Raw genomic sequence first — 25,319 nt, forward strand, 5'->3', positions numbered from 1 at the left:
CCCCAGCGCCCATTGCTGGTGGAGGTGCTGGTGGAAGGGATGCTTCAGCTCCCACAAGCCTTCCTGGGTACCACCGTGCTTTTTTTGGGGGAGAGAAAAGCGACCTTAGTGCAAAGAATCCTTCTCCAACGAACGCAGAATCAATGGCTTTACATTGCATGGCAGAGTCAGGCACATTTTAGGGTTTGATCACGCTTGGCTCCATCTCTGCAGGAGCCCGGGCAGGCTCTTTGCAGGGTTTGGGGGTTGATTTTGGATGCCAAGTGGCCGTGGGCAAAGCCTGGGCCCCAGCTCCCACCGCCATTCCCACCGGCACACGTTTCGTCAGGGGAAGCGTCCCGACCTGGTCAAAATCCTCGCTGGCGGGGTAAACCCAACGGTGTCGAAATTTCGGAGAGCTGTAAATCTAATGTGTTTGTAAAACCTTTAAGCCTCCGTCTGCAACGCTCAGGTAAACCTTTAATTCCCCGACAATACAGAGCTAACTCCCAGCTAAATCCTTAATTCCTGTGCACTGTAGCCCCGTGAATTCGGCTCTCTGCAGCCCAGGGCTCGTCTGCAGTGAGCAGCACCGGCTGCCTGCCGCAGCATCCACGGTCTTTGGATGCGGTCTGCGTGCTCCAGGCGGAAAAAGTCCCCTAAAATAGCTGTGCCCCAGGTTCCGGTGCTTTTACTGAGTTGATCAAAATCTTCAAAACGCCTTTTGCATCTCTTTAAAAAAAAAAAAAATATAACGACAGCTCCTGCATCCCTGCAGCACCCTGCGCCTGCCCTGAGGTTGCAGGGGGACGGGGAGGCAGGGAAGGAGCCACCCAAACGCGGTGTCCCGGCTCCGGGCCAGCCCTCCTTTCCTCTAAACCAGCTGAAATGTTTCCAGCCGATGTGACATGTTGGAATGAGCCCGTTGCCTGCTCCGGCGGGTGCTGCGAGGCTCGTGAAGCATCACCAGCATCCGCTGAAAGAGTTTCCCCCCCCCCCCCCCGGAGCCTGCCGGAGCTGATCCCCGTGTGATAGCGAGAGGGTGCAGCTGCGGAGAGACCCGGGAGGCCGAGTGAGCCCGACGGGTTTGGGAGCTCGTCAGCAGGATGATGACAGCGCCGGCGATTGCTCCACGCGTTGTACAACGCGGGTCCCCGCCGCTGGGAGAACGTTTCCCAACCTGGCGAAACCTGTACGAACGACCCCCCTTTTCTTAAGCAATTTTCCTGACTCAAGATCCCACCCCGAGTCAGCAGGAGATGGCTCTCTCCTGCCTCTTACAAAACATCTCCATCCAAACAGGTTTCCCCATTAATCCCTCTTCTAGGGATTATTTTTTCCTCTTTTTTGGGGGGTGATTGTGGGTACTGTTGACTCTTTGGGAGGGTGTTTGGTCTTGTGTCGGACTGTGGTGCCGCACTGATGTGGCTTCACTTTCCTTGGCTGGGGAGCTGAGGTCACCCACGTCATCAAGCTCAGATTAGCCAAAATCATGGCCTTTATAGGAAAGACTTTCCTGAGGTGGGAGGGAAGGGAACGACTCCTCTGGGAACAGGGAAAATCCAGGTGGGACACAGGGAAGGACCATCCGGCAGTGCCGGGGGATGCTCAGCCCATTTTTATATTAGTGACCCAAATATTGACCTGGAGGATGACACCGCGTTCACCTCTCCTGGATTTGCAGCAAATTTCTCAGGGGTTGAATACTTCTCTAGATGAATAAAAAGTTGCTAATTTATTTCAGTGCTCAGCAAACTGTCCTGGTGGGCTAAAACCCATTGCTAACATATCCTGAACATGCGCGTGGAAACATGTGCAGTTGCTTTTAGCCCGTTCAAGGCGCTTATAAATGCAATTTTCCCTCTTGGGGGTGACCCGCTGCCACCTCGTGTGCGTCCTGCCAGGCTCTGCGACCGGGTGCCGGCAGGCGAAGGGTTACTCAGCCCCATCTGCTCGGCTCCCCATTTCACAAGGGCGGGTTTGGAGTTTTACTACAAGTTTCAGACAATGAAGGTGTGTCTGCGCTCGGTGCCTGGTTTGCCCGTTGTGTAGGCGTCGGGTTCAGCGCCGTCTTGTCAACACTTGAATATGTTGAGCATCACTCACGGGGCATTCTGTAAGAAACCTATTAAGTTAATTACCGAGGCTCGGTGTGTGTGTATGTGTGTGTGAGAGCGAGCGTGTGCGCCTCTCCTGTAAAAATTTGGCTTTCTTCGTTGCAAGACACTTCTGATGCAAGCCCTGGGCCTCCGGGTGTGATGACATCTAGTCTGCTGTTGTCACTGATACGGGGCTCGCACCGTGCCGCCTGCGAGCCGGAGGGGCTGCGAGCTGGTTGGGGGGGGTCAGGGCAGGACCCCCACCCAGCCTGCTTCGGGGACACCCACCCATATAGGGACCTGCTGCAGCTCCCTGCGGCGGCCCTGGTTACAGGCTGAGGAGGAGTTAGGGTGGAGATCGGTCCTAAATCTGGGGGGTTTGAGCTCAGACCAGGCTGTGCTGCCCACATGGGGCATCCCTGTAGGTAACAGCCGCTCCCGTGGTCGGCTTGTATCATCGTTCCTGCTCCATCCAAGTACCCGGGAAAATGCAGGTTTGACCCCTCGGTTTGAGAAGAGGGCTGGGGAGGGGCCTCTTGGCCTTTATATTTGCTCTATCGCCCGCAAGTGGTCTAAAATCAGGGCTGGAAGGGGAGAGCTATTCTTGTTGGGGCTGGGTGTGGGGGCTATCCCGACCCCGGGAGGCAGGAAAGCACGGTTTGTGCAGGGAAACAACGCAGAAATAGCCTCCAGCAGCACGGATGAGCAAGCCAGGGCGGGGGGGGGGAGACAGCCCCTCCACTTTTCCTCTCCCCCCTTCCCTCAAGCCTCTCCACCACCTCTACATCCCCCTGGCCAAGGAGCCGTGGGTCTGAGCCCCAGCCCGGCCAAGGCCAGGGTTGTTTGAACGATGCTGAAATGCCGTGAGCAGCCGCACGTGTCTGCGCTGCCCGGCCCCAGCTTCACCATCACCTCCCAGCTTTCCCCGCATCCTCGCCCAGCCGGCCCGAAACGGGGCCATCCCGAAAGATGTGAAAAAAAAAAAAAAAAAAAAAAATAGTTTTCCCCTCGCTGGAGCCCGAGCCAGGGTAGGGAAGCTGGGCGAGGGCTGGCTCCCGAGGTGGTTTTATTTGGGGAGGCGCACGGGGCATTGCACAAACAGCCCCCCCGGCGCTTACACGCGCCCCAGGTAGGGCAGCTCGGCCCCCTCCTTCCCGCGCCGAGAGCATCCCACGGGAGCCCGGATCCGGTGGACTTTTATGGAAGAAAGGGAAGTCCGTGGCACCGCCGGAGCAGCCTTGGCAGCCGCAGCGTGCTGAGCGCCCGCCAGCCGCGCAGCAACAGCAGCGTCGCTGCCGTTAACCCCTCATCCTCGGGACGGGCGATCCCAGACCTCGGCCCGCACGGGGGGGTGCAGGTCTGATTGGGAATTAGGGGGGGGGGGGGGGTCAGGAACCCTGCTGTGGGTCTGCCTTGAACAAAAAATACCACTGAGAAGGCGCGCCTGGGTCTTTCTCATCCTCTAAATCGTTGCAAAGGGCCTGTCAGCATCCCAAAGCACTCATCCTTCAAGAACATCCCCCCCCCCCCCCCCCATGAAAAAAAAAAACAAGCAGGAGGGAAGCGGGGGGGGAGAGCTCGCTGCTGCTCCAGCGAAGGATGTTTCCTGTTGGAGTTTCTCCCGTCCCAGGGGCAGCTCTGGACTCTCCCTCCGAGCGTTGCCAAGCCCCGCCGTCAGGAAGCGGCTCGAGGTGGGGGGGGGGGTGGGGGGGGGGAAAGTGGGGGGGCACGGCAAGGCCGAGCTCCGCGGCAGCCCGGATGCGCTGGCGGGGGCCAGACAGCACGTCCCCCTCCCAGCGAGTCCCAGCCGGGGCTGGCGTCATCAAATGCAAAGGGGAGACTTTTTGGCCAACGGAAGGGAAAGAAAAAAAATTTTAAAAAATTAAAAAAAAAAAAAAAAAAAAAAGACAAAAACTCAACCCCCACCCCTCACCCCAACCCCACGCTCCTTCCCCAGCGCTCCCATCAGATTATGAAGCCGAAATAGCCAAGTTGGCCCAGAGCGGTAGCAGGGCTGGCACGCGCGGGCTTTGATCCACCCCCGCGCCCAGGAAGGTGGCTGGGCCGGGGATCAGACACCCCAGGGAGGAGGAATTTGCAGGGGAGGTTTGCGGTGTGTGCACATGCACCCACGGCTGCCCCCCCCCCCCCCCAGCCCTGAGATGCCCCCCCTGAGCCAGGGCTTGGCTGCCAGGGGGGCGACGAGCGCAGCGTCCCGCCTCCTGGCCCACCCAGCCCCCTTGGTAGCCATCGCTGGGTACCACCCCACACCCCCCCCAAAAAATCTGAGCTCGCGCCCCGATTTCAATGCCCTGGGCTTCCAATCCCAGCTGGCACCAGTGCGTCAGCCTTTGCAGCATGGCAGCAGCGCAAAAACCCACTCAGGACCACCCTGGAGAGGCGGGAGGGGATGCTTCTTTTGGGAAGGCTGGCTGGTGGGCTGGAAAACTTCATTTTTTTTTTTCCCCCGCTCCTAAAGCCTTGCGGCACGACACGAGGTGTCGGGGCTGTGTTTTTATCCCAGAGAGCCTCCCGACCCGTCTGAGAGTAGCCACGGCACGTCCCGTGCACCCAGCATCGCCGTGCCCCAGCACCCACGGGGCTCCGGCCCTCCTCACCATCCTTCCCCTCTTTGGACCAGCCTAAAGTCGGGAGCATCTCCGGCTGCGCCTCGCAGAGGGCTGTGTGGTTCACGCGTGAGCTGTTGAAGCCCACGCGCCCCACAGACGTGGTTATTACTATTTACTACTGCTCGGCCAGCGCTGGGAACGTGCTGGCGCTTTGCAACCGCCGAAGGAAATATCTTCCTGTCCCCAAAGGCGAAGCAGCCGGCGGAGTGTCCCCACGGGCGCATCCTCCCCGCTGGCCCACGCCTGGCCCCGGGCGGGGGAAGGTATCGGCGCAGGCTCCGCTCTCGTCCGCACAGAATCGAGCGACAGGCCTTTAAATGACTGAATTAGGCAAAATTTGGTGGTTCTCCAAGAATCCTCCGGAAATCTGCTGCTGGAAAAGCAAGCTCATCTTAAAGCTACACGCACGCAGAGCAAACAAGTTTTCCACACTCGAGAACTTGGGATGGAAAAGGCCTTTTCAGTCCTACCCAGCCCTTTTTCTGGCCAGTTCAGGCTTGTTCCCTGCGTTGAAATCTTGGGGGCTTTGCTTGTGGCTTTGCGACCTCTCGCAGTGCACCTTTCTCTGGAGTTTTTGCAGCGTTTTTGCAGGTCCCCCCTCGGAGCTGGGGGTGGTGGGGGTGCCCCAGTGAGGGCGGGGGGGGGGCATCGAGGGGCGCCTGCCCCCCCAGCTCCGCGGGGTGAATGAGTGGGGGGAGATCCTGGTGAGCCCGGAGAAGGGCCGGGCTTGTGCCGAAGCGCGGCGAAGCAGCCGTGCGGAGCAACGCAGGGAAAATCGGTGGCGCAAGCGGCGTGTCAGAGCCAATGCCACCCTGCTGCGGCGACCGGGGCAAAAACTCAGCGAGGTGCAAAAACTGCCCTTCCCCTTTTCCCCTTTCCACCTCCAACCCCCCCCCCCACCGCTCACCTGAGCCTTCCTCCTCCTCCAAACCCAGCGCCGCTCCCCACCCCAGCGCCGCAGCACCGGTCGTTACCCCACCGGCATTGAGGGGGCAGGGGATGCTTATGGGGGGTGCCGGGGGGGGGTGTTGTGTGTGGGATGAAGCCCACCCCAGCCCTCCCCTCGGTGGGGCAGCCCCCGGCCGGTGGGTCAGGGTGACTCATCTGGCAGCCAGCTCCGCCGTGAGCTCGCCCGCAATTGCAACACCGCGGGGATATTAAACCCAGCCAGCCGCGGAGCCCGGCATCCACGCAGCTTCCTAACCCGCCCCTGGGGTTGCTATCAACATCCCTGTTGTTCTTAGCAATCGCATCCATCATTTATCATCCCGGTTTACAACAGAGGGCCCAGGGGCTGGGAGACGGGGTGTAACCGCGCAGGACGCGATTGCAAAGCTCTCCAAAAGGGTCTTTTGGGTGCGCCGGGGTTGCAGCCACCCCACTGTGCGCTGCTGCCCGCTGCTGCTCCGGTTTTCAGCCACCGTGAACCGAGAGCAAGGCAGAGCTGGTGTAGACAGCAATCGGAGCATGCACAGCCCTTTTCCGTAAGCTGATTTAAATCATCTTTTTTGTTCAGGCCGTGCAATTTGCTCGCTTAAAACAAACCCTGGCGCTTTTCTGCCAGGGATCCAGGAGAGAAGGGGTTGCAGGAAAAGTCCTTTACGCGGTTTCTTGGCAAGCCAGCCAACGTCAGCCCCTAAATCCATCACTTGTACCCACGCGGCGAGTGTCCCAGCAAAGCCACCTCTCCCGTGCCCCTCGGCAGCAGCTTGGCTGCACATCTGGGGCCGGAGCCCAGCATCCTGCATCCCATTCCCCCCATCCCAGTGCCTCTATAATACCATGGGTGTTTGAAAAAAAAAACAAAAAACAAAAAACCAAAAACAAACCAAACCAAACAAAACCAACAAAACAAACCCTCCTTTTTCAACAGAAGTGTTTTGGCTGAAGTTTCAAAACCATCCAAGTGTCATCACGGCCTCCGCCCCGCTGGCGCGGACCCCTCACCTAGATCGCTAAGGAAAGGTGCAGATAGGCAGAGCGCGTGTGCCAGCAACGCCTAAGCCAGGCAGGTATCTGTCGCTCGCTGGAAATCCACCCAGCAGAGCCTCCCTCTTTTGAAATGGGATGTTCTGGCACGGGAAACGCCGTCCTCGGGCTTCGAGGAGGGAGGCAGGAGCCCGGTGAAGGTCCCTCTGCAGCGTGCGGATCCTGAACGGTTCGGGTTATTAAGAGCAGCATTTTGTCTCTGCTGCTTTCATGCTCCTAGATTAAAAAATCTTGCAAAGAGCCAAACACTGAGGTGATTTATGTTTATTTTGCTTACTTAATAACCCTATAGCATGTCCTTCCCTGGGGCATTAGGGTGTATCAGACAAGCATTAATTTAAATTACAACTGTGCCTGATATTTATTTTTTAATATATTTTTATGGTAGCCTTCACCATTTATAGCGAACTAGAAAAAAAGCCAGGCCACACCAAGAAGCTGTAATCGTCTACCTAATAATCTTAAAAGCATCTGGGGTAAATTTTCCACGATGTTGACCCCGGAAAGATGAAGGAGAAGCTCTTTGGAGCCGTGTCGGAGCGGTGCCATCCCAGCGTGGTCCTGCTCCGAGCCAGGCAGAGCGGTGCCTCCGTCGGGGACCCGCGGGGGGCAACGGGACCCCTCGAGCTGCTTCTGCCCTTCGGGGACCCTCGGGGACTCGCAGCGAGCTTTCCCAGGGGCTCTAAGAAGCCTCGGTTGATTTTTTCAGGCGAGGTTGTGTAGTGCATGGGTGCGGATCCGTGCGGTGCCATCTCTTTGGCGGTCGCTGCCTGCTGAGCAATAGTGTCTTGGCACGATGCTGGAATTGAAAACACCCGGTTTCGCTGCTTGTAGCGGTGTCAGTCCACAGACAGGCAGACCCACCAGCTGGGGGGGGAGCGGTACCAGCCCACCCGGGTTTAGCTTCTCCTCACCACCCGCCGAGGTTCTGGATCTGCCCTGAAGAAAAGTTCGTGTAGAAAGAAATGCACCTTTCCTGCTTTTTCTGTGCCCGTATGTGGCTCGGATGTAGTTAATCAAACTTCCGTGCGCAGACTGACAGCCACGGAGGCAAATACCACCCGGAATGGTGAAACTCCGTGAGAGCTGAAGGAAATTAAAATCATGGGCTTGGGCTGGGGGTAGCGGGGGATTGCTGGGGCAATGGCGCGTATCCAGCCCCCTCCGAGTAGCTCGGCAGGTCCCTGGGGACACGGTGCTGGACCGCACATCGCTGCAGCCTGCTGAGAGGAGCAGGAGGCTCTCGAGCAGCGAATTAATCCCCTGTCATCTGCACACATGAAAAGCAAAGCGGCTGGGCAGCTAAGAGGCGGGCAGAAAGTTGGGCTGGAGGTGTGCATTACCCGCATTGCGGTGGCGGTGAGATGCTGGGGATCCTTTCTGCCTCGGGTCTGGGGTTGCCTGTGCCAGGGGAGCGAAATGGGCTCCGAGCAAAAGCCCTGAGTCATCCCGAGGATCTGGGAACCGGGTCTGCAGGGAAGCACCAAAGAGCAAGAGGCTGGGGATAACATCTGGCATTGGGAAAGCTGCTCTGGTTCCAGCAGGAAAGGGGGGGTTTCTCTGGATTTGGGGTGCGATGGGATCCGGCACTGGCTCTGGGTGCTCTGCCAGGCTTCGGTGTGGATTTATCTGTGGCCTTGGGGACACAACCCTCGGTCTCCTCTCTGCAGCAAGGTGACCGTGGTTCTCCCAGCTCGGAGCTGAGAGTGCAGAGACGAAGCAAGAGAGGGCTCAGGCACCCCTGGGACATGTTGGGGAGCAGCAGGAGGGGTGCAGGGAGCTGCGGCCCCCGGGGCTGGGCAGCCAAAAAATTGTGTGGGGTGCCAGGATGTTCCTAATCCTCAATTTTCCCGGCTTCCCTGGTCAGCAGCCAGCAGGCACAGTGGCCAGGATGGGCAGTGTGGTACCAGCCGGGGGGTGCGTGCACCCCCTGCCCCAGACCAGGGATGCTGGGGAGCATCCTTGCCCCCTGTGTGCACGAGCTCCCCGCAAACCTCCGCTGGCAGGAGCACCCGGGGTCTCTTCCCACCATTGCCTGTGTTAAGTCATTCCCTGCCCTGGGAATCTGCCATTAAACACTTTTCTGAATAATTCAGTAGCCAGGAGAGACCCTTCCCCACCATGCCCGTCCCCTCCCGGCAGCACAGGGACCTCTCCAGCCAGAGGTGACATCCCCACCCTGATGGGATTTTTTTTCCATGACCTCCTTCCGTGTCTTTCTCTGTATTTTTCTATTTCTACTAATTCCTTTCCCAATGGAGAGTACACGACGTGGACGCACCAAGCTTTGATTCAGTGGCATAACAACGTTGGCATAATGGGACGTGACATTTAGAAGAAAAAAAGGATTTGCATGGTAGGGGCTGACAGTCTCCTTCGGGCACGAAACCCCTGCTTGATGGTGATGGGAAAAGCAAGGGTGGTCTGGAGCCGGGCCGGTCAGTGTGGCGGGGGCGAGCCGGGGTGGTTTGGGACCATCCCATGCCCCGGCGTCGGGATTGGTGTGAAAGAAAGCTAAAATGCAAACGGGCAGCTGAGCCGGGAAACGCCAGAGTTTGGGAGTGCTGGGAGCTCGCTGGGCCCTGCCCTGCTCTCTCATGACCTCCCTCCATGCAGAAATAATTGGAGGGAGAGTTTCTCTTGGACTGGGTTTTTTTCTCAGATGCTTTTCCCTTGGAAAGCCTGAATGTTTCTGGGAGCTGGGGTAGGAGCGATCCTCACCACTGGTGCTGGCTTTGGTGGTGAGGAGGAAAACCCAAGGTGTGCGCCTTCCCCTGCAAGGACACGGCTGAACAGATTCGTATCCAGCTGCAATTAGCATCTTATTCCTTTATTCCTTGTTCAAGCCTCCACTCCGCTCGCAGGAGGCTGGATTGCCATCCCGGCGGCTCTGCCCTTCCCGGGATGCTCCTGAGAGCCAATGCATAAATCCTGACCTCATTATAAAGATCACAGAAAGAGAGAATAACAAATCTGGGCTCCTGGCTGTGCCGGCTTTGAAGCCGCCTTCCCCCCGTCAAGCTAGCGTGCCGTAAGCGAGCAGCGCAGGAGGAGCCCTGTTTGTTTGGGGATTAACTTCCCCCACTTGGCTAATTGTTGGTTAATCGTATCGGCGCGCTGCCTGGCCGGCACCTCGGCTGCTTCCCCGCGGGACGGGGCTCCCCCCCAGCACCCGGATGAGTCCCAGGGGGTCCCAGGGGTCCCCGGGGCTGGGTTGGGGCGCGCTCCTGGCGAGGTGGCAGCAGCCCAGCCCCGCTCTGCTGCGCAGCTCCTGGGTCCCATCCGTCATCTGTTTGTCCTGGTCCCCTGCCAGCGATTGTGCCGATTCCCACACCCACTTTCCATAACCCTCCGTCCTCGCCCGGGCGAATCGCTGGCGCGCTCGCCACCCATCCCTTTCCCCTCCTCTCCGATGGGATCAGACACGTTTTGGAGAAGGGGAAGAAAGGAAAGGGAAAAAAAAAAAAAAAGAAAAAGATCAAGAGGAAAACAAAATGTGACTCACTGCCTTCTTAATTTATTTGTATTTATTTATTCCCCCCCGCCCTACGCTGCAACGTGCAGCAGGCAACATAGAGGGCTGGTCACGATCTACCAGAGAGCTTCGGCGTGGCCGGTGGCCGGCTTGGCAAAGGGATGCCAGGAATGGGGGAGAATAATTTTCCCCACTCTTTTGGCTAAGGAAAAGAGCACGGAAAGGAGCTCCTGGCAGAGAAGTTGCGTGGCACAGATTTTTAAGGCTGTCCAGGTCTCCACGCGAGCATCCAATGCCCCACCGGCACTTGACACCACACAGCACGGACCGGAGGGTGGAAATATCTAATTCCACCTCCTACACTGTGTCCTCGGCAGGGGAAAGAGAGAAAGGGAAGATAAAAGGCTGGGAAGCTCAAATGGTGTCATTAGGAACTATGAATGCTTTCATAAAATGGCATTAATAAACCCGGCAGCTCATCAGCGTCCATTAGCTCCGCTCGTGGCAGGGATCTTTGGGGGCTGCTGGCACGTGATGCTCCCCCTCGCCGGCATTTCAGCAAAGGGCTGGAGGGGGGCGGTTTATTCCTCCCTACAAACCATTCCCCCCCCGCCCCCTCCGCAAAAAATTAGGAAAAACCCGCTTCCCAGCTGCAGGCCCCCCTGCGCCCCGGGGAGGCAGCGGGACCCCGGGAGGGGAAGCTCGCAGGAGCAAGTGGGGCTTCCCACCCGACCCCGCCAGCCTGTGCATGTTGCGAGCAGAGTTTGCTCCCTTGCTTCCAGAATAGCTGTTTGCTATTAAAAAAAAATAAATAAATAAATAAATAAAATAAACCCAGCGAGGCAGGGTTTGCAGTGCTCGTCCCTACTTTCTCCCTCCCGCCCTCTTCCTGTTCTTGCCTCTTAAAAGGAGCTTTATCCTTTGACTCTCCCATCCCCGGGGCTAGCCAGAACCCACTGCATCTCGGGACGAGCAGGCAACCCACATCAGCAGGCGGGAAAACAGGGAGGAGGCCCGACCTCTCCCGATAAGCCCATGGCAAAGCCAGGAATAGCAGCAGGTCCCCGCACGGGAGCAGCCCTACCCGGAACAGAAAAAAAAAAAAAAACCTTCAGTCCCTGGCTTTGAAGAACAGGGGCTGGCGGCCGGCCCGGCCGCAGGGCGAGCTTGGGGTTTGCTGTGAGCTTCCCCCGCCAGGCCGGCCCCGCAGCCGCGATCAGCACATCTGGGGGAGCGGGCACAGCTGGGCGGGGGGGGGGGGCTGCTGTGCACAGCTGGGCGGAGGAGGTATGTGCATCCCGTGGGCAGAGCGGGCATGGCGGGGGGGGGGGGCTGATGTTGCACATCTGGGTGGAGCGGGCACGCACATCTGGGCAGGTTGTGGGCGCACATCTGGGCAGACTGGGCAGGGAGAGAGCAGCCAGCGTGGCCTCACGTCATGATCCCCACCCCCTCCCCAGCACACCCTGGGGTCCTTCTCCAACCCAGCCCCCCCCCCCAAGCCTGCGTGCTGCCTTTCCCTTCCCCCTGTGAACCGCGGCACCCAAACCTGCCAGCCGCTGCCCAAAATCTTAGTCATCACCTCTCAGTCACGGGGATATTTTCAGCTCTGGCTGCCAAGGTGGCGAGCCAGCCCCGGGGATCTGGTAGCCAAGGACCTGAGCGGGCACCTTGGCTTCCCGGTGACCTTTGCTGTGCCACAGGCAGCTCACAGGAGGCTGTCGCCAACCGTGACTCAGTGCAAAGCAGGTTTTCTTTTTGGAGAAAGCAAAGCTTTGATCCCGAAGTGCCAGGGAACCGACCATGTTCCCCGCGTGCACTTTTGCTTGCAGTTATCTGATGCATCTTTTTTTTTTTTTTTTTCTTTTCTCGGAGTAATAACTCCCAGGGCAGGTTAGGACGGAGGAGCCCTGGCAGGGGAGTGTGTGTGGGCAGGACTGGAATAACGGGTGTCGTAGGAGAGGATTTACGAGCACTGGCAGCAGCATCGGTGGGAGTAGCACAGCAGGTCAGGGGTGAGGGGGCTTGTGCGGGGCCAGGATGCGGCCGAAGCTCCCGCCGTTGCCCCTTTGCTATTAATCCAGTCCCGGTGGGATGCTCGGTGATTTTGGCAAAGCCTCGCTCCTCCAGGGTAGCATCCCAGCCCGGGGATGGAGAGCCAAACCTGCCGGGCGGTGGGGTTTGCTGGCCGGGCAGGAGTTTTGGTTGAGAGCAAAACGGCCGCGACAGAGCAAAACTCAACCGCGGGAACGCCGGCGCGAATCGCCGCGGTGCTCCGCTGCCGGCCCCTTCCCACCCGGCGTGGCTCACCCTTCCCAAATACCGGTGTGCCGAGCGGCACCGAGGCTTTTAACGGAGCTGTTGTGGCTTCCCCGGTGTGCCACGGCCGGGGTCACCAGTCCGGATCACCGGGTCCCTGATGGTCCCTGTGTGCGGGTGACAGTGTGGTGACAGCACCGCCTGTGTGCCACGGCATCGAGCCTCTAAATCCCAAATCGCCAAAGAAAGCCCCCGACGTGCTCCTTCCCCCCACTCTCCCCCTTCTCTAATGACCTTTGCAAGGAAAACACTCGAAATGTTGGAAAACAAATCCCTTGGGGAGAAGCGGGTGCAGCTGGAGGGGGGTCAGAGGGGTCCAACCCCTCCACATCTTTCTCCTGGGGGTCTCGGTAGCACCTCACCCCCTTCTTTTTGTCTTTTCAGGGTGTGGATCTGAGGACCGGGGACATCAAAGGGCTCGTGCTGACGGGTGAGTGCAGGCCCCGATGGGGGGGGGACACGGGGTGTCCTGCAGCCCGGGCTGGGAGCTGGGACAAGGCGGTGGCAGAGCTGGCTGTGCCAGCGGGGACGAGCGCGCCGGGATGCGAGGGAGGGACACGAGGGGTTCCCGCAGGGCACAGCTGGGCGCCGTCTGAAACAGGAGCCACTTTTTCTCTGATTCTTCTAGAGGCAAAAGTGGTTAAAAAACTCCCCAGCGGTTGGGAGAGCTCCAAACCAGTGCAAAAAGGCGGGGGGGGGGGGGGGGGGGGGGAAGGAGGGGGGAATATAATCAAAAAGAAAAACACCAGATAAAAGTGGGTGAATCCCAACAACTTCTGTGATGTTGCAGGAACAAAGACTTTCATTTCAAAACAGGCCAGACATGGCTCACGGAGTTTACACCCCGAGGGAGCTGGGGAGAGGGGCCGGGGGCTCGCCCGACTGTGGGCAACCGAGTCCTGGAGGAGCTTCGGCCTCTTGGCCCTTGGCATCACATCCTCTCGTCCCCGACTGAGCGGGCCATTCCCCGGGGATGTCTCTCTCCTGGGGACAACCAGCCCTCTCTGCCCCGAGCCAGCTGCAGGCCCCACATCTGGGCAGCTGTGGATGGGAAGGGAGATGGAGGAGAGGTCGAGGCGCTTGGCACGGAGGCGAGGAGCACCCCGGGGCTCTGAAGTTGAAAGAGGAGGAAGAGGAGGAGGAGGAGGAGAGGGCGGTGGCTGGCGCAGCAGGAGATTGGGGGCAGGTTATTTCAGGAGAGGGAAAACAGGAGCCGGCCCCCGGCAAGATGGGGGGGATCCACACGGTGATAAAGGAGGGGGTGGGTTTTGGGGGGGTGGGGGGCACAGGGGCTGCTCCTGCCTGTGAAACACCCGAGCTGCTGAGCGCTTTCTCCCCCCCAGCCTCCACGCGTGGCGAGGGGGCTGGGTGCTCAGCGCTGGGTGGGAGAGCTGGTCCCAGCCCGGAGGCGGGTGATGGGCGGCGGGGGTTGTGGCGAGAAGCGGGTCCCTCTCGGCCGGGATGCTCAGCCGTTATCTTTTGCCTCCCCAGATTACGTCCGGCCCACCCCCCCGCCCCGCAGCGGGTACCACCGCTACCAGCTCCGCCTGTACGAGCAGCCGGCTCACGAGGCCATCGCCCTGAGCCCCGAGGAACGGGTCTCACTGGGTAAGGAGCAGCTGTGCCCCCGCTCCCGTCTCCCCGAGGGGCTTTCTCGGGTGTACGGATAATGCCATGTGTCCGAGCATGCCAGAAGCGCCAGGCTGAGGGTGCTCGTTTGGTGCAAAGGGCCTTCGAACCCTTACACGGGGTGTTAAACATTTGCAAGGCAGGAGAAACCCGCAGCGAAGTGGCTGGTAACGGCCTGGCTAGCGGGATCGGAGGCAGGGAGAGATCTCGCCCGCTGTGAAATCGGGCCGAGTCCTTGCTGGCAGGTCCCCCTCCTCTCGGCGAGCCCTGCCAGTTGCATCACCACCGCCTCGGAGCGCGCAGATAAGGATCAGACGTGGAGATGGTTTAGCAAGGGATTGCTCAAACCCGGCTGACACAACGCCCCGCCAACTCCCAGCTCCCCTCCGCCCCACTGGGTGCAGGGACAGGGCTGCCACCTCCCCAAACGCTGCCTGGCAAGGATGGAGGCGAGCAGCCAACACCTCCAAACCACGGCGGGACCGTCCCCGCTGCTTCATCCCGGGGCGGGGGGATGCACCCGGGGACCCCCCGGCACGGATCCATCCTGCAAAGTGCAAAGTGGGGGTTCCTTCCCCAGCCCGGGCTGGAGCGTAGGGTGCTGCAGCTCACGTGGCCTCGACAAGGGAAATTTCCAAACTTTCCCAGCCGGGACCGCATGAGCGCGGCTCGATCGGCAGGTCAGGTCGGTGCGTCCCGTCTGCGCCCGCCTGACTCACCCCAGCACGGTGTGAACCAACACTGCACGGCGGCAGCAGGGTGGCCCCGGGGGCCCCCGTGCTGGGAGAGACCCCAAAACCTCCTTATGCTTGCCCCGTGGCCAGAGCGGGCTGCTGCTGCTGCGAGTCTCTCTGCGGGTTGTTTCTGCCCGCCGGTTTGCTTTCTAGCTCATTAGCTCTGCTTCTTAATGACATGCACCGAAGTCACCCCCCTACCAGCGGAGTGGGGCACTTCCCCGGCCCCTCATCCCTGGTGTGGTCAGAAGAGGGGGGCTCCACTGCTGTCACCCAGGGCCAGTGTCCCCCATCGCAGCACCCCTGGGAAGGGACACTGGGACACCCACCAAAGGGCTTTTCCCAGATAAATCCTCTTGTTAACAGGATGCGCGGCTCCAGCCCCCAAATTTCATACCCAGAGGGGTTCAGCCACCAGACCCGCGTGTCCTGTGAAAATTCCCCCCCCCCGGTCCCCTGGGACACAGTGGCTGCTCTGCACCGTCTCCATCCCATCCTCAAGTTTCTCAGCCCATCGCAGCCTCCCCGGGACAGACCCGGTCAAACGGCAGCGGGTATTTCCTCCGCAACATCTGATGCCTGAGCACCACCGGTTGTCAGACAGCTGCGGCTGTCTCGGCAGCGCCTGTTGTTTAAGTAGATGGTTGAAGGTTATTTTTAACCATTTCCCCGCTGCATCACAGGCTTGGCCTGTCCAGCGGGCGCTGCTGGATTGAGCCACCACCCACCAGCAGCCGGTAAGCGGAGCATGAGCCCTAAAAAGCAGCCAAAGGATGCGATTTTAGTGTAATTAAATCCATCCCCAGGGACCGCAGTGGGACAAACACCCAGCCGACCACCAGTGCATCCAACCCTGCGTGGCTGGGCGCTGGGATCTGCCCCCGTGGTGCGAAGAAGAGGAGCAAACACCTTTGGTAGCACATGGAAACAAGAAGGGTCTGACCTTGACCCCACGGCCGGGCAGGGGGGGGAAACTCAGCCAGCTTCTCATGGCTCCAGCTTGTTCCTCTCCTCCTGTGGCACGAGGGGGGGGTTCGCCCCGCGATGCTCGCGGCCCTGCTCGGGGTTTGCCATCTTGCTTGGCCTTAAACCTGCCCCTTCTTCTTGCTTTTTCTTTTGTCCTGCATCTGGTGGCAGCGATATCTCCGTCTCACCAAAGGTGGTGGCACCCATTGTCACCGAGGTGTCCTGACCGGAGCACCCGGGGGGTGCAGGGAGCGGTGCTGGCCCGACCCAGCCTCTGGACGCATCCTGCGCCGCGCATCGCCGGCACCGTGCCGTGCATCCATCCCTCTGGGAGCTTGTAGACCCTGCTCGGGGAGAACAAGGAGCCCCACGAGAACACTTCTCTCACCGCTCAGCTTGGGGAGAAGCTCCTTCCATCACCCTCCACCCAAGCAGAGGCACAGGCTGTGTTTTGGAGGCTGAAACGGGTAAAATCCTGGGCCAAGCAGAGCTGAACTGGGGAAGGTGGTGTGTGCCAAGTGGGATGGCAGGAGCTCGGCAGTGGAGCCTCCAGAAGAGGGCACTAAACCAGGGCCTGCCCGTGCCGCCGTGGCCCTTCGCTCCCAAAAGAGCCATTCCTTGTGCAACCCCCCGGGGAAATTAAAAAACGAGGGGAAAATAAATCCGTGCTTCTTCTCCGCCCGCCTCGGCGCGCCTGGCTCTGGAATGCCGGCGGCTCAAAGGGAGAGGGGGTGGCTCTGCAGCCGGGGGTGGCTGGGGTGCCCACCCTGCCGTGGGGGTGTCCCACGTTGGGTGCTGTGCCCGAGGGCGCGCGGGCCGGCAGTGGCGGAGCTGGAGGAAGGCTGCAGCAGCACCCCGCTGCATCCCCTCGCTGCCGCTCCCCACAGCGAGCCCGGCGCTGGTGGCAATGGTGAAATCAGTTGTTTACAGCAGAGGTGTTTCTCCAGGGTGGCTCTTAAGCAAAAAGACTTGTTTCATCGGGGAAAAAAACCCACCCTGATCCTTCTCCACAAGTGTTGCTGATCAATCCCTGCACCAGCCTGCTCTCTCGCTGTGCGACCTTGGGCAAATAACGCTCTAGGAGCCTCACTCTCCACTCAGCCTCCACTTTTTTGGCTGTGCTGCAGCTGTGCAAGCAAATTGTCGCTGGGCACCAGCTCTGTCCCCTCTCGGGACCGAAGGTGGGGACCCTTGGGGTGTCCCCAGGGCTGTACGGGCACCGTCAGGCACTGCAAAGCCCTTCCTTCCTGCTCGCCCCGCTTCCCTCCCAAGCCAGGAGGGTTGCAAGCCATGTTTGTATTTTGGTGAGATGCAAGATAATAGTTTGTGGTCTGCAAAATGTCAAAGCCGCCCAGCACGTCCCGAGGCGTTGGCACCCGCTGCGAGCTGCGGGGAACTCCCTCGGCCGGGGAAATTCAGGCGTCCGGCGAGCCCCGGCCGTGGCGGGGTGGCACGGCGGCACTTGGGGATCTTTTCGCCCATCCGCAGCCCGCGGGAGGATGGAGACCGTTTGTTTTCCACCTCCTTCCTTTCCTTTGTGGGGGAACTTTAATTAGCACAAGATCTTGAGGCTTAATTGCACCTGCCGGGCGGTGCCGTGTCTCCCTCTGCTTCCACTCTGCCGTGCCACGGTGCTGGATGCCCACCAGCACCGGTGAGTGTGGGGAGATGCTCCCCAGCATCCCCCCCAAGCTTCCTCCTGCCCCAGAAAGACATTTTCCAACTGGGAATGGACTTTTGCCTCCCAGAGATGTTGCCTCCGGGAAGCAGCGAGTCCTTCGGGGACCAGAGATGGGGAATGAACCCTGCCAGCCCCACGGCTCCATCCCTCTCCAGCTCTGGCTTCGCACTGGGGCCGCAGCATTGACTCATGAGACGACCTTGTGAGCCTCCGATCCACCCAGCTGGAAAATCGGGTTGGACTGGGCCCCGGGCGGGGAGGGAAAGGCTGCGGCTGGGACGGGAGGCAGCGAAGGGCTGCGGGGAGCACACGGTCCCGGCCGAAGTCCCTGGGTGTCAGTTAATGGTGACCAAAGCAGCTGGCGGCCTCCCGCCTACCTCCGCTGGGACATCATTAATCTTGGCAGAAAAGCATCAGGGCTCCTATCAGGGAGAACGGTCCCGCTGATGAGGCTGATAAATTACAGCTGGCAACGTGCCCCCAGCGCTGCGGGGTCGGGGAGAGGGAGTGGGGACTGATTGTTTTTTTTTTTTTGGGGGGGGGGGAGTGGTAGGATGTGATGGCAGCGCTGTTTCGCAGCCCCGTGCACCTGTTGCCTGTGGAGCCGGAGGGTCCCTGAGCTCCCCCCAAGCCCAGCAGCTGCCTCGTGCCTCAGTTTCCCCACCTGGTACCCAGGGATCAGGCAGCCGCCGCGTGGGTGGGTGTCGGCGGGTGCTCCTCTTCCTCTGGCGGGCGCGCAGATAAGGGCCAAGCGCCATGATACGATCCTCTGGGAAATGAGCTTGAAAATGGACCATGCCCTGGGTGAAATGTCTCATCGTTTCGGCAGGGAGAGGGGACGGCAGCGGCTCCGTGGTCCTGGTGGCTCTCAGTCCCCAGGCCTGGCAGCTGGCCGGTGGGGACAGTTTGCAGAGGGACGTCACCCTGGGGACCCTGTGCCATCTGCGGTCACGCCGGGATGGAGCACCCAGTTTAGGGGATGCGCCTAAGAGATTAGATTTGGCGTGGGGGGTGAGCGGACCCCCAGACCCGGTAACCACCCGGTGTGCATCACCCCCCCTTTGCCACACCGGCGGCGGCGCCCCGGGGGACTTTCCCTGAGGCCGGTCCCGGCTCCCGCAGCGTGACGGGCGCAACCGGTGCGGTGGCAGGTAGGAAAGTAGGTCAGGAAAAACCCCGGCCCCACGCGTGGCGGGGAGAGCCTGGGCCAGCGCCCGCAGCGGCGCTGCCTCCTCCCGGCTCCTTTCATCCGCGCCTCCCCGGAGGCTTCACGAACATCAGTGGCAGCTCCCGGCACCCCTGGGAGTTTGGGGGGTGGGGGGGAGAAGGGAGGGGGGTGCTGCTGCATCTTGTTCTCACCCCGGTCCCACGGGCCACCGGCCGCTCTCTCCGCTCCCGCGGCGTCCCGAACGCTTTGAACCCCGGCGGATGAAAGGGACCCACCGAAAAACTGCCGGTGCAGTGGGAGCATCTTCCCCCCTGGGACCCCTTCCCCTGGCACCACGCTCACCAGGACCCCCCCCCAGAGTTGGGGGGGGGGGGGGGGAATGGATTGAGACCCCGACACAAGCGGCTGCCCTGCCTTGCCAAGGGTGTTACTGGGTGTTACTGGATGTGGTTGCAGGAGTGCGCTGGGGCTCACGGCCCTCGCCTGGTAAACCTGAAGCCCCCTCAGGCTCCTGTGGGGGGGCATCTCCCCCCTCCCCTCAGGCCCCGGCTGCGGTGATGAGCCAGAACTGCTGGAAATGGGGTTGTGTGTCCCGGCTGGCGGTGACCCCAGCGTGGCACGGCAGGATTGGCCTTACCCTCCCCTTGGTTTGGGTCCTCAGCGTGTGGCAGTGAGGATGTGGGGACATCTGGGACCTTTTCCCGCTCCCCCCCCAGCCACAAGCAGCCTGATGCGTTGCAGCATCTCTTCCCGGCCGGGGTGCTGGGGTGCAGGATCTGGCTTGAGCACCCTGAGATCTCTTTCCCACGCTCCGCACCATCTCCCCATCCTCTTGCAGCTCCGGGAAGTCGGAGGGTGCACTGGGAATATCTACAGAGCCCATCGAGGGGGGTTTTCTCACGGGGTGACTCACGGCAGGGCCTGACTCGGTGCCCAAGGTGGGGGGGCAGGCGGGGGGAGCTGGGCTCTGCCAGCACCCCCCCCCCCCCGAGCCACCGCCACCCCAGGCAGGTGATGCAGCAGCTCGGGTTTTGCTCAGCATTTTTGCAAGAGCAAAGGGGATGGTTTGCTCCGGTTGGGGCTGAGATGTGAAGGCAGATAAGGGCTGCCAGTCTGCAGCGTGACATTAAAGAGCAGCCCCAGGAAGGGGAGAGGAGGGGAGGACAGGTTTCAGAAAAACAACGGGCCCCCTTTCCCCTCCTCCTCCGACGCCACAGCCGTGTCCCATCCAGCGTCCCACCAGGCAGGGACAGAAGTGACAGTGTGAGCTATTTGGGTCCCTGGGGAAAATCCCTCTGGCCGGGGAGGAGGATGCTCCACTGTGCTCCACATTAAACCCTGGCAGGGTGCAAGGGGATTTCTGGCCCATGAGGATGGGCACAAGGGAATCCCTCCTGCCTGTCTCAGAGAGGGCTTCCCTGCCACCTCTGGTGTAGGAGAAACTGAGGCAGGCTCCAGCCACGAGCCGCCCTGGCCCTCTGGCACCCTGGGGTCAGAGCAGGCAGCCGAGGAGGGGGGGGTCAGGAATGAAGAGAGCTCCCTTGGCTCCAACAATCTGCAGAGCAGCAGCCCAGCGCCTGCGAGCGAGGGGGCTGGGGGATCTCCTGCCATCCCCCCGCCATGCGCTGCTGGGGGGGATTTCCAAGCACCCTGGGGTGGGCTCGTAAGGAAGCCGTGGGAAGCTCTAAAGGTCGGCAGGGGCGGAGAGGGGGCACGGGAGGAGCCAGCTCCATTTCCCCCCCGCCTCGCTGGGGATGCTCAGGGCTGGGCTCCCCCACGGCTCCTAGCCCACTGGCCCCACGGGACCCGGCCCGGTGCCTCCTCGCCTGCCACTGTTTGCAGGATGTGGTCTGCAGCACCCGGGGCAGAGCAGCAGCCGGTGCATGGCATGCAGCACGCAGCCCCAGCCTGGATGGGGCCCCGGAACATCCCCAACCCTCCGGCCACCTCGCAGCCCCGCTCACCCCTTCCTCTCCCTCTCTCCTCAGGTGCTTGGGCGTTGGAGAGCTTCGTGAAGCGCTTTCGGCTGGGGTCCCCCGTGGCCTCGACTCAGTTCCTCACCAAATACTACGAGGATTAGCGCCGGCCGTCGTGCCCTTAACCCTGCGCAGCTGCACCTCCTTCCCCACACCCCAGAGCCACCTCTGCTCAGACTGGGAGAAGACCCCAGGACCCACTGAGAATGCTCCCACCCCCCCTGCCAGCCCAGATTCACAGCAGAAACCCAAAAACCAGGGAGAGGGGTTCTCTTTCCCTCTGAGAGTAACATCCCGAGCGGCAGCCCGGCTCACCCTGGGTGCCCTGGGAAGGATGGCATCACCCTCTTCTCCTCCCCTCACCCCATTTCTGGCCTGACCCCCAGCATGTCCAGCTTGCATTTTGGAGGGGGGGGTCTTAAGCTTTTTGCCTGCAGCTTTCGGAATAAAACACGGATGGAGCGCTCAGGGCTGCATGGGCTCCGTGCTGACAGCGAGCGCGGGGCAGTGCCGGGCCAGCACCGTGTGAATCTGGTCACGTTGGGGTCTGCACCAGCTGCATGAGATGCAGCAGATCCCCCTACCCCCACCACCACCCTGGCAGTCTTGGAGGGGGGCGGTTTGCCACCAAAACCCTCGTGCAGGCGATGCCGGGCATGGCCCAGTGTCACGCAGAGGGTCTGGCGTGGGAGCAGGACCGTGGTGCCCAGCTCGGGGTGGGGGGGGCGGGTGTCCCTCGGCAGCGTGGGAGCCCTGCCTTTGCCCTCCCTCGGTGCCTCAGCCCACTCCTCTTGGAAAGCAAAACTGAAATGAAAGCCATAAATCAGAAGAGCTCTGCCTACCGGCCACTTAGCCGGACCTCCCCTTTAATTAGCTCGTTAATTAGGCTTTCATCTAAGACTCGGCTTTCTCTGAGGCTCGGATTCACCTGCCTGCAAGTCCTCCCTGCAGCATGTCCTTGGTGGCTCCCCTGTGACAAAGCTGATTTTGTCCTGCCGGTGGCCAGGGCTGTATCCAGGAGCACTTTGAACAAACCATGGGGAGCAAGAGACCCCTGGGAGCATTTTGCAGGTGGGGGAAACTGAGGCACGAGGGAATGCCTTGCTCACAGGCACGCAGGGAGGTCTGACATCGTTTGGGGTGGGGGGGGGGGATGGCGACGCTCTTGTTGCAGCATCTTACCCCTGCACCGGCGCCTGGCTCTGTCCCAGAGCAACCTGTTCCCGATGCAAGATTAAAAAAGGTCTGTGCCATCCCCTTCTCGCTGCCCGTGCTGGGCTGGCTGCCCTCCCTGGCAGTGAGAGTGGCTTTTACTCCGTGCCTGGGGGGGGGGGTGTGGGTTAAACATGGCCGGGACTTTCCCTCCAGCAGGAAATGGCTGTTTACCTCGCAGGGGCTGAATCACTCCGGCTGCCCCATCGCACGGGTCCTGCCAAGCCCTGCCAGCCCCGTGTCCCCGCAGGGAAGGGTCGGGGTGACGGGGCTGCGAGGTGCAAAGGAGGATGCGGGAGCCGGGGGGGGGGGGGGGTTGGGGTGCCGGCTTGCCCCGGGGAACACGCCGCTGGGTGAAGCTGCAGGACGCGGCGGGAAGGAGAGCAACAAAAAAAGGAAGCTGGGTAACATACCGCAACCCAGGGAAAAAAATACAAAACACACTGCCCGGCTTGCCATCGGCGCTAAGATTAGTAGCAGAGGAAATGACACTTAGAGATGTCATGGAAGTCTGCTAAAGTTGGATTTCTCCTTCTCTTTTTCTATACTTACCCTCCGTTGAGGGTGTAATTGGCCCGTTAGGTTAATGCGAAGGGACCGGTGTAAATGAAAGGTCATGCTTTGTTGACATCCTGCAGTCAAACTACAGTCATCCTTTCCTCCCTGCCTTTAATTCCTTGTGGCTGGTGTGTTTATTTTTGGTGGAAGGGGAGAGAAAAGCCAATCGGATGTTTATCCTTCTAGGAAATTATCGCCATCATTCTTGGGTTTAATTTGAGCTGGAGATGAGAGGAGTCAGACGCACACCACGTCCGAGCCAGGCTCGTTCTCGCTGGGCACTGCGAGCCCAGACTGATCCTCTGCCCTGTGTGTCACTGATGGGGATGAGGATGGGGACAGGGATGGGATGGGATAGGGAACGGGGATGGGGATGGGATGGGGATGGGGACAGGGATGGGAATGGGATGGGATGGGGAATGGGGATGGGGATGGGAATGGGATGGAGCTGGAGATGGGGACGGGGACAGGGATGGGGACTGGGATGGGGAAGGGGATGGGGATGGAGATAGTGATGGGGATGGGGATGGAGACAGGGATGGGGATGGGATGGGGATGGAGATAGAGACAGGGATGAGGATGGGATGGAGATGGAGACAGGGATGGGGATGGGATGGGGATGGAGATGGAGACAGGGATGGGGATGGAGATAGTGATGGGAATGAAGACAGGGATGGGGATGGAGATGGAGACAGGGATGGGGATGGGATGGGGATGGAGATGGAGACAGGGATGGGGATGGGATGGGATGGGGATGGAGATGGGAATGAGATGGAGCTGGAGATAGGGACGGGGATAGGGATGGGGAATAGGGATGGGGATGGAGATGGGAATGGGGTGGAGCTGGAGATAGGGACGGGGATAGGGATGGGGAATAGGGATGGGGATGGAGATGGGAATGGGGTGGAGCTGGAGATGGGGATGGGGACAGGGATGGGGACTGGGATGGGATGGAATGGAATGGGATGGGGAATAGAGATGGGGATGGGAATGGGGATGGAGAAGGGAATGTGATGGAGCTGGAGATGGGGCTGGGGACAGGGATAGGATGGGGAATAGGGTTGGGGATGAGGATGAGAATGGAGAATAGGGATGGGGATGGAGATAAAGATGGGAATGGGGACGGGGATGGAGACAGGGATGGGGACATGAGGGGATGGGGAATAGGGTTGGGGATGAGGATACGGATAGAGGTGGGGATGGAGATGAGAATGGAGATGGGGATGGAGAAGAGGATAGGGATGAGATGGAGATGGGGATGAGGACAGGGATGGTGACAAGGAAGGGGATGGTCCAGAGCAGGACTCTGCATGGGTGGTTGCAGCGGGCATGGTGGTGGGACACAGGATGAAGGCACCGCTGGCTTTGCGCCGGGCGCCCGGGCTGCCAACACGTGGCACGGCAGGAGCACCGGCCAGCCCAGAGCCACAAACTCTCACTTGGATGCGCGCAAGGCCTTCACACCGTGGAAAATATTAATTGTGGGTTTTTTGCTTTGCTTTTTGATAATTTAAGAAAGAACGAAGAAAAAAAAAAAAAAAAAGAGGAAGCCACGTACAGTCACTTTGTGCTGGTCCCACCCCCTTTATCTCTCCTTCCATTCGCTCACCATCGGTGCGAGAGAGAAAAGAGAAGCTGAGTCTCTCACTGCCTAAATGTAGAAAGTTTTGCTTCTAAATCAGTTTGTGATGGAAAGGAAATACGTCACGTCCCTGGGGAAGTGGCTGGTTTTCAGCAGCCACAACCCCAGTGCCGAGTGCTGCAATGGAACAGCCCAGCACTGAAATAGCTCCACGCTCTGTTATTGTCACCGATATAATTTTTTTTCTCTGTCTACATGTGTCATTTTTAGCATCCAGAGGAAGTTTTATTTGTATTTGTTAGCTCGACTTTCCACTGTCATGGCTTTTTTACTTTTTCATGTGAAGGTCCAGGAAAGGGGCAGGAGAAAATAGAGCGGGCTGAGCTCAGGTGTGATGGGCTCGATGGGGTGTAGCGTGGTACCCGCGGCACCGCTGGCCTCTCCACCTGCACCTGCCCGGCGTCCCGGCGTGCGTGCACCAGCCTCGCAGATCCCACAGGAATTGAAACACCACAGGCCCACGGGAACACACGCTCCCGGGGATTTGGGGGGGCTGCAGCAGTGAGCCGAGTCCCGGGTATGGCTGCGGGATGGAGTGGGCCCCCCCCAGTCACTCTCCCCAGGACCGGGTCATGAGGTGGGTCTGGATGATTCCAGCCCCTTCCCACAGCAAACCCAGCCACGCAATGGGATGGTGGAGGAAGAGGAAAGCTCGGGGTTTAAAAAAATAATAACAAGCTTGTGAAAATTGAATGTTCCTGGTGAGCAACGGCAGCTCTTGGCAGCGCATGGGGGATGTTTCTTTCCAAAACTGAGCTAGAGGTCAGAAGAAGCCTGCGCTAAACACGATCCCTAAGTCAACAGGGTATTAATTACCTGGTTTTAATGGTTATTGAAATAATTACTCTAATGGGAAAAAGTCTCAGCCCCTGGCTCGAGGGGAGGCAGTCCTCGGTCCCAGAACAGGAGGCATCTCCCCTCTGGTGGGACCACCCTGGGAAAATGCAGATTTAAGGGCAGGGGATATTAAGGAACAGGGACTGGGGCCACCCCTTGCACCCCCGCAGCCTCAGTGGCCTGTGGGGACAACACGGGGACGACCCAGCTCAGCAGGAGCAAAGCGATGCCAGGCAGCAGCTCCCCCTCGCATAGGTACTTGCACAAGAAGGGATTAGCAGGATCAGCTGATGATGATCTAAGCGCATAACTATATCAACCTGTGAATTAATTAATGATATCTCACACTTCATAATGGCTCTATCTGCAGATCTTATGCACTCCTCAAGCATTCAGTGAATTAAACCTTGCTGCACCCCCCGGGA

The 25,319-nt window shown here is 59.9% G+C and overlaps 1 protein-coding gene across 3 annotated transcripts in view; it reads left to right on the plus strand.

Moving 5' to 3' along the window:
• The window catches only part of PEBP4 (phosphatidylethanolamine binding protein 4), a 79,313-nt gene extending 58,200 nt beyond the window's left edge, over nt 1-21,113 (plus strand). For all 3 annotated transcript variants that reach the window (XM_042801517.1, XM_042801516.1, XM_042801515.1), the window contains 3 exons: nt 12,876-12,921; nt 13,983-14,099; nt 20,658-21,113. In XM_042801517.1, coding sequence (XP_042657451.1) covers nt 12,876-12,921; nt 13,983-14,099; nt 20,658-20,749 — 255 coding nt within the window. In that variant the 3' untranslated portion in view covers nt 20,750-21,113. The remainder of the gene's footprint in view (nt 1-12,875; nt 12,922-13,982; nt 14,100-20,657) is intronic.
• Nucleotides 21,114-25,319: the final 4,206 nt, after the last annotated feature.

This window comes from Tyto alba, unplaced genomic scaffold (assembly GCF_018691265.1).
Source record: "Tyto alba isolate M040663 unplaced genomic scaffold, T.alba_DEE_v4.0 Super-Scaffold_34, whole genome shotgun sequence".
Taxonomy (NCBI): Eukaryota; Metazoa; Chordata; class Aves; order Strigiformes; family Tytonidae; genus Tyto; species Tyto alba.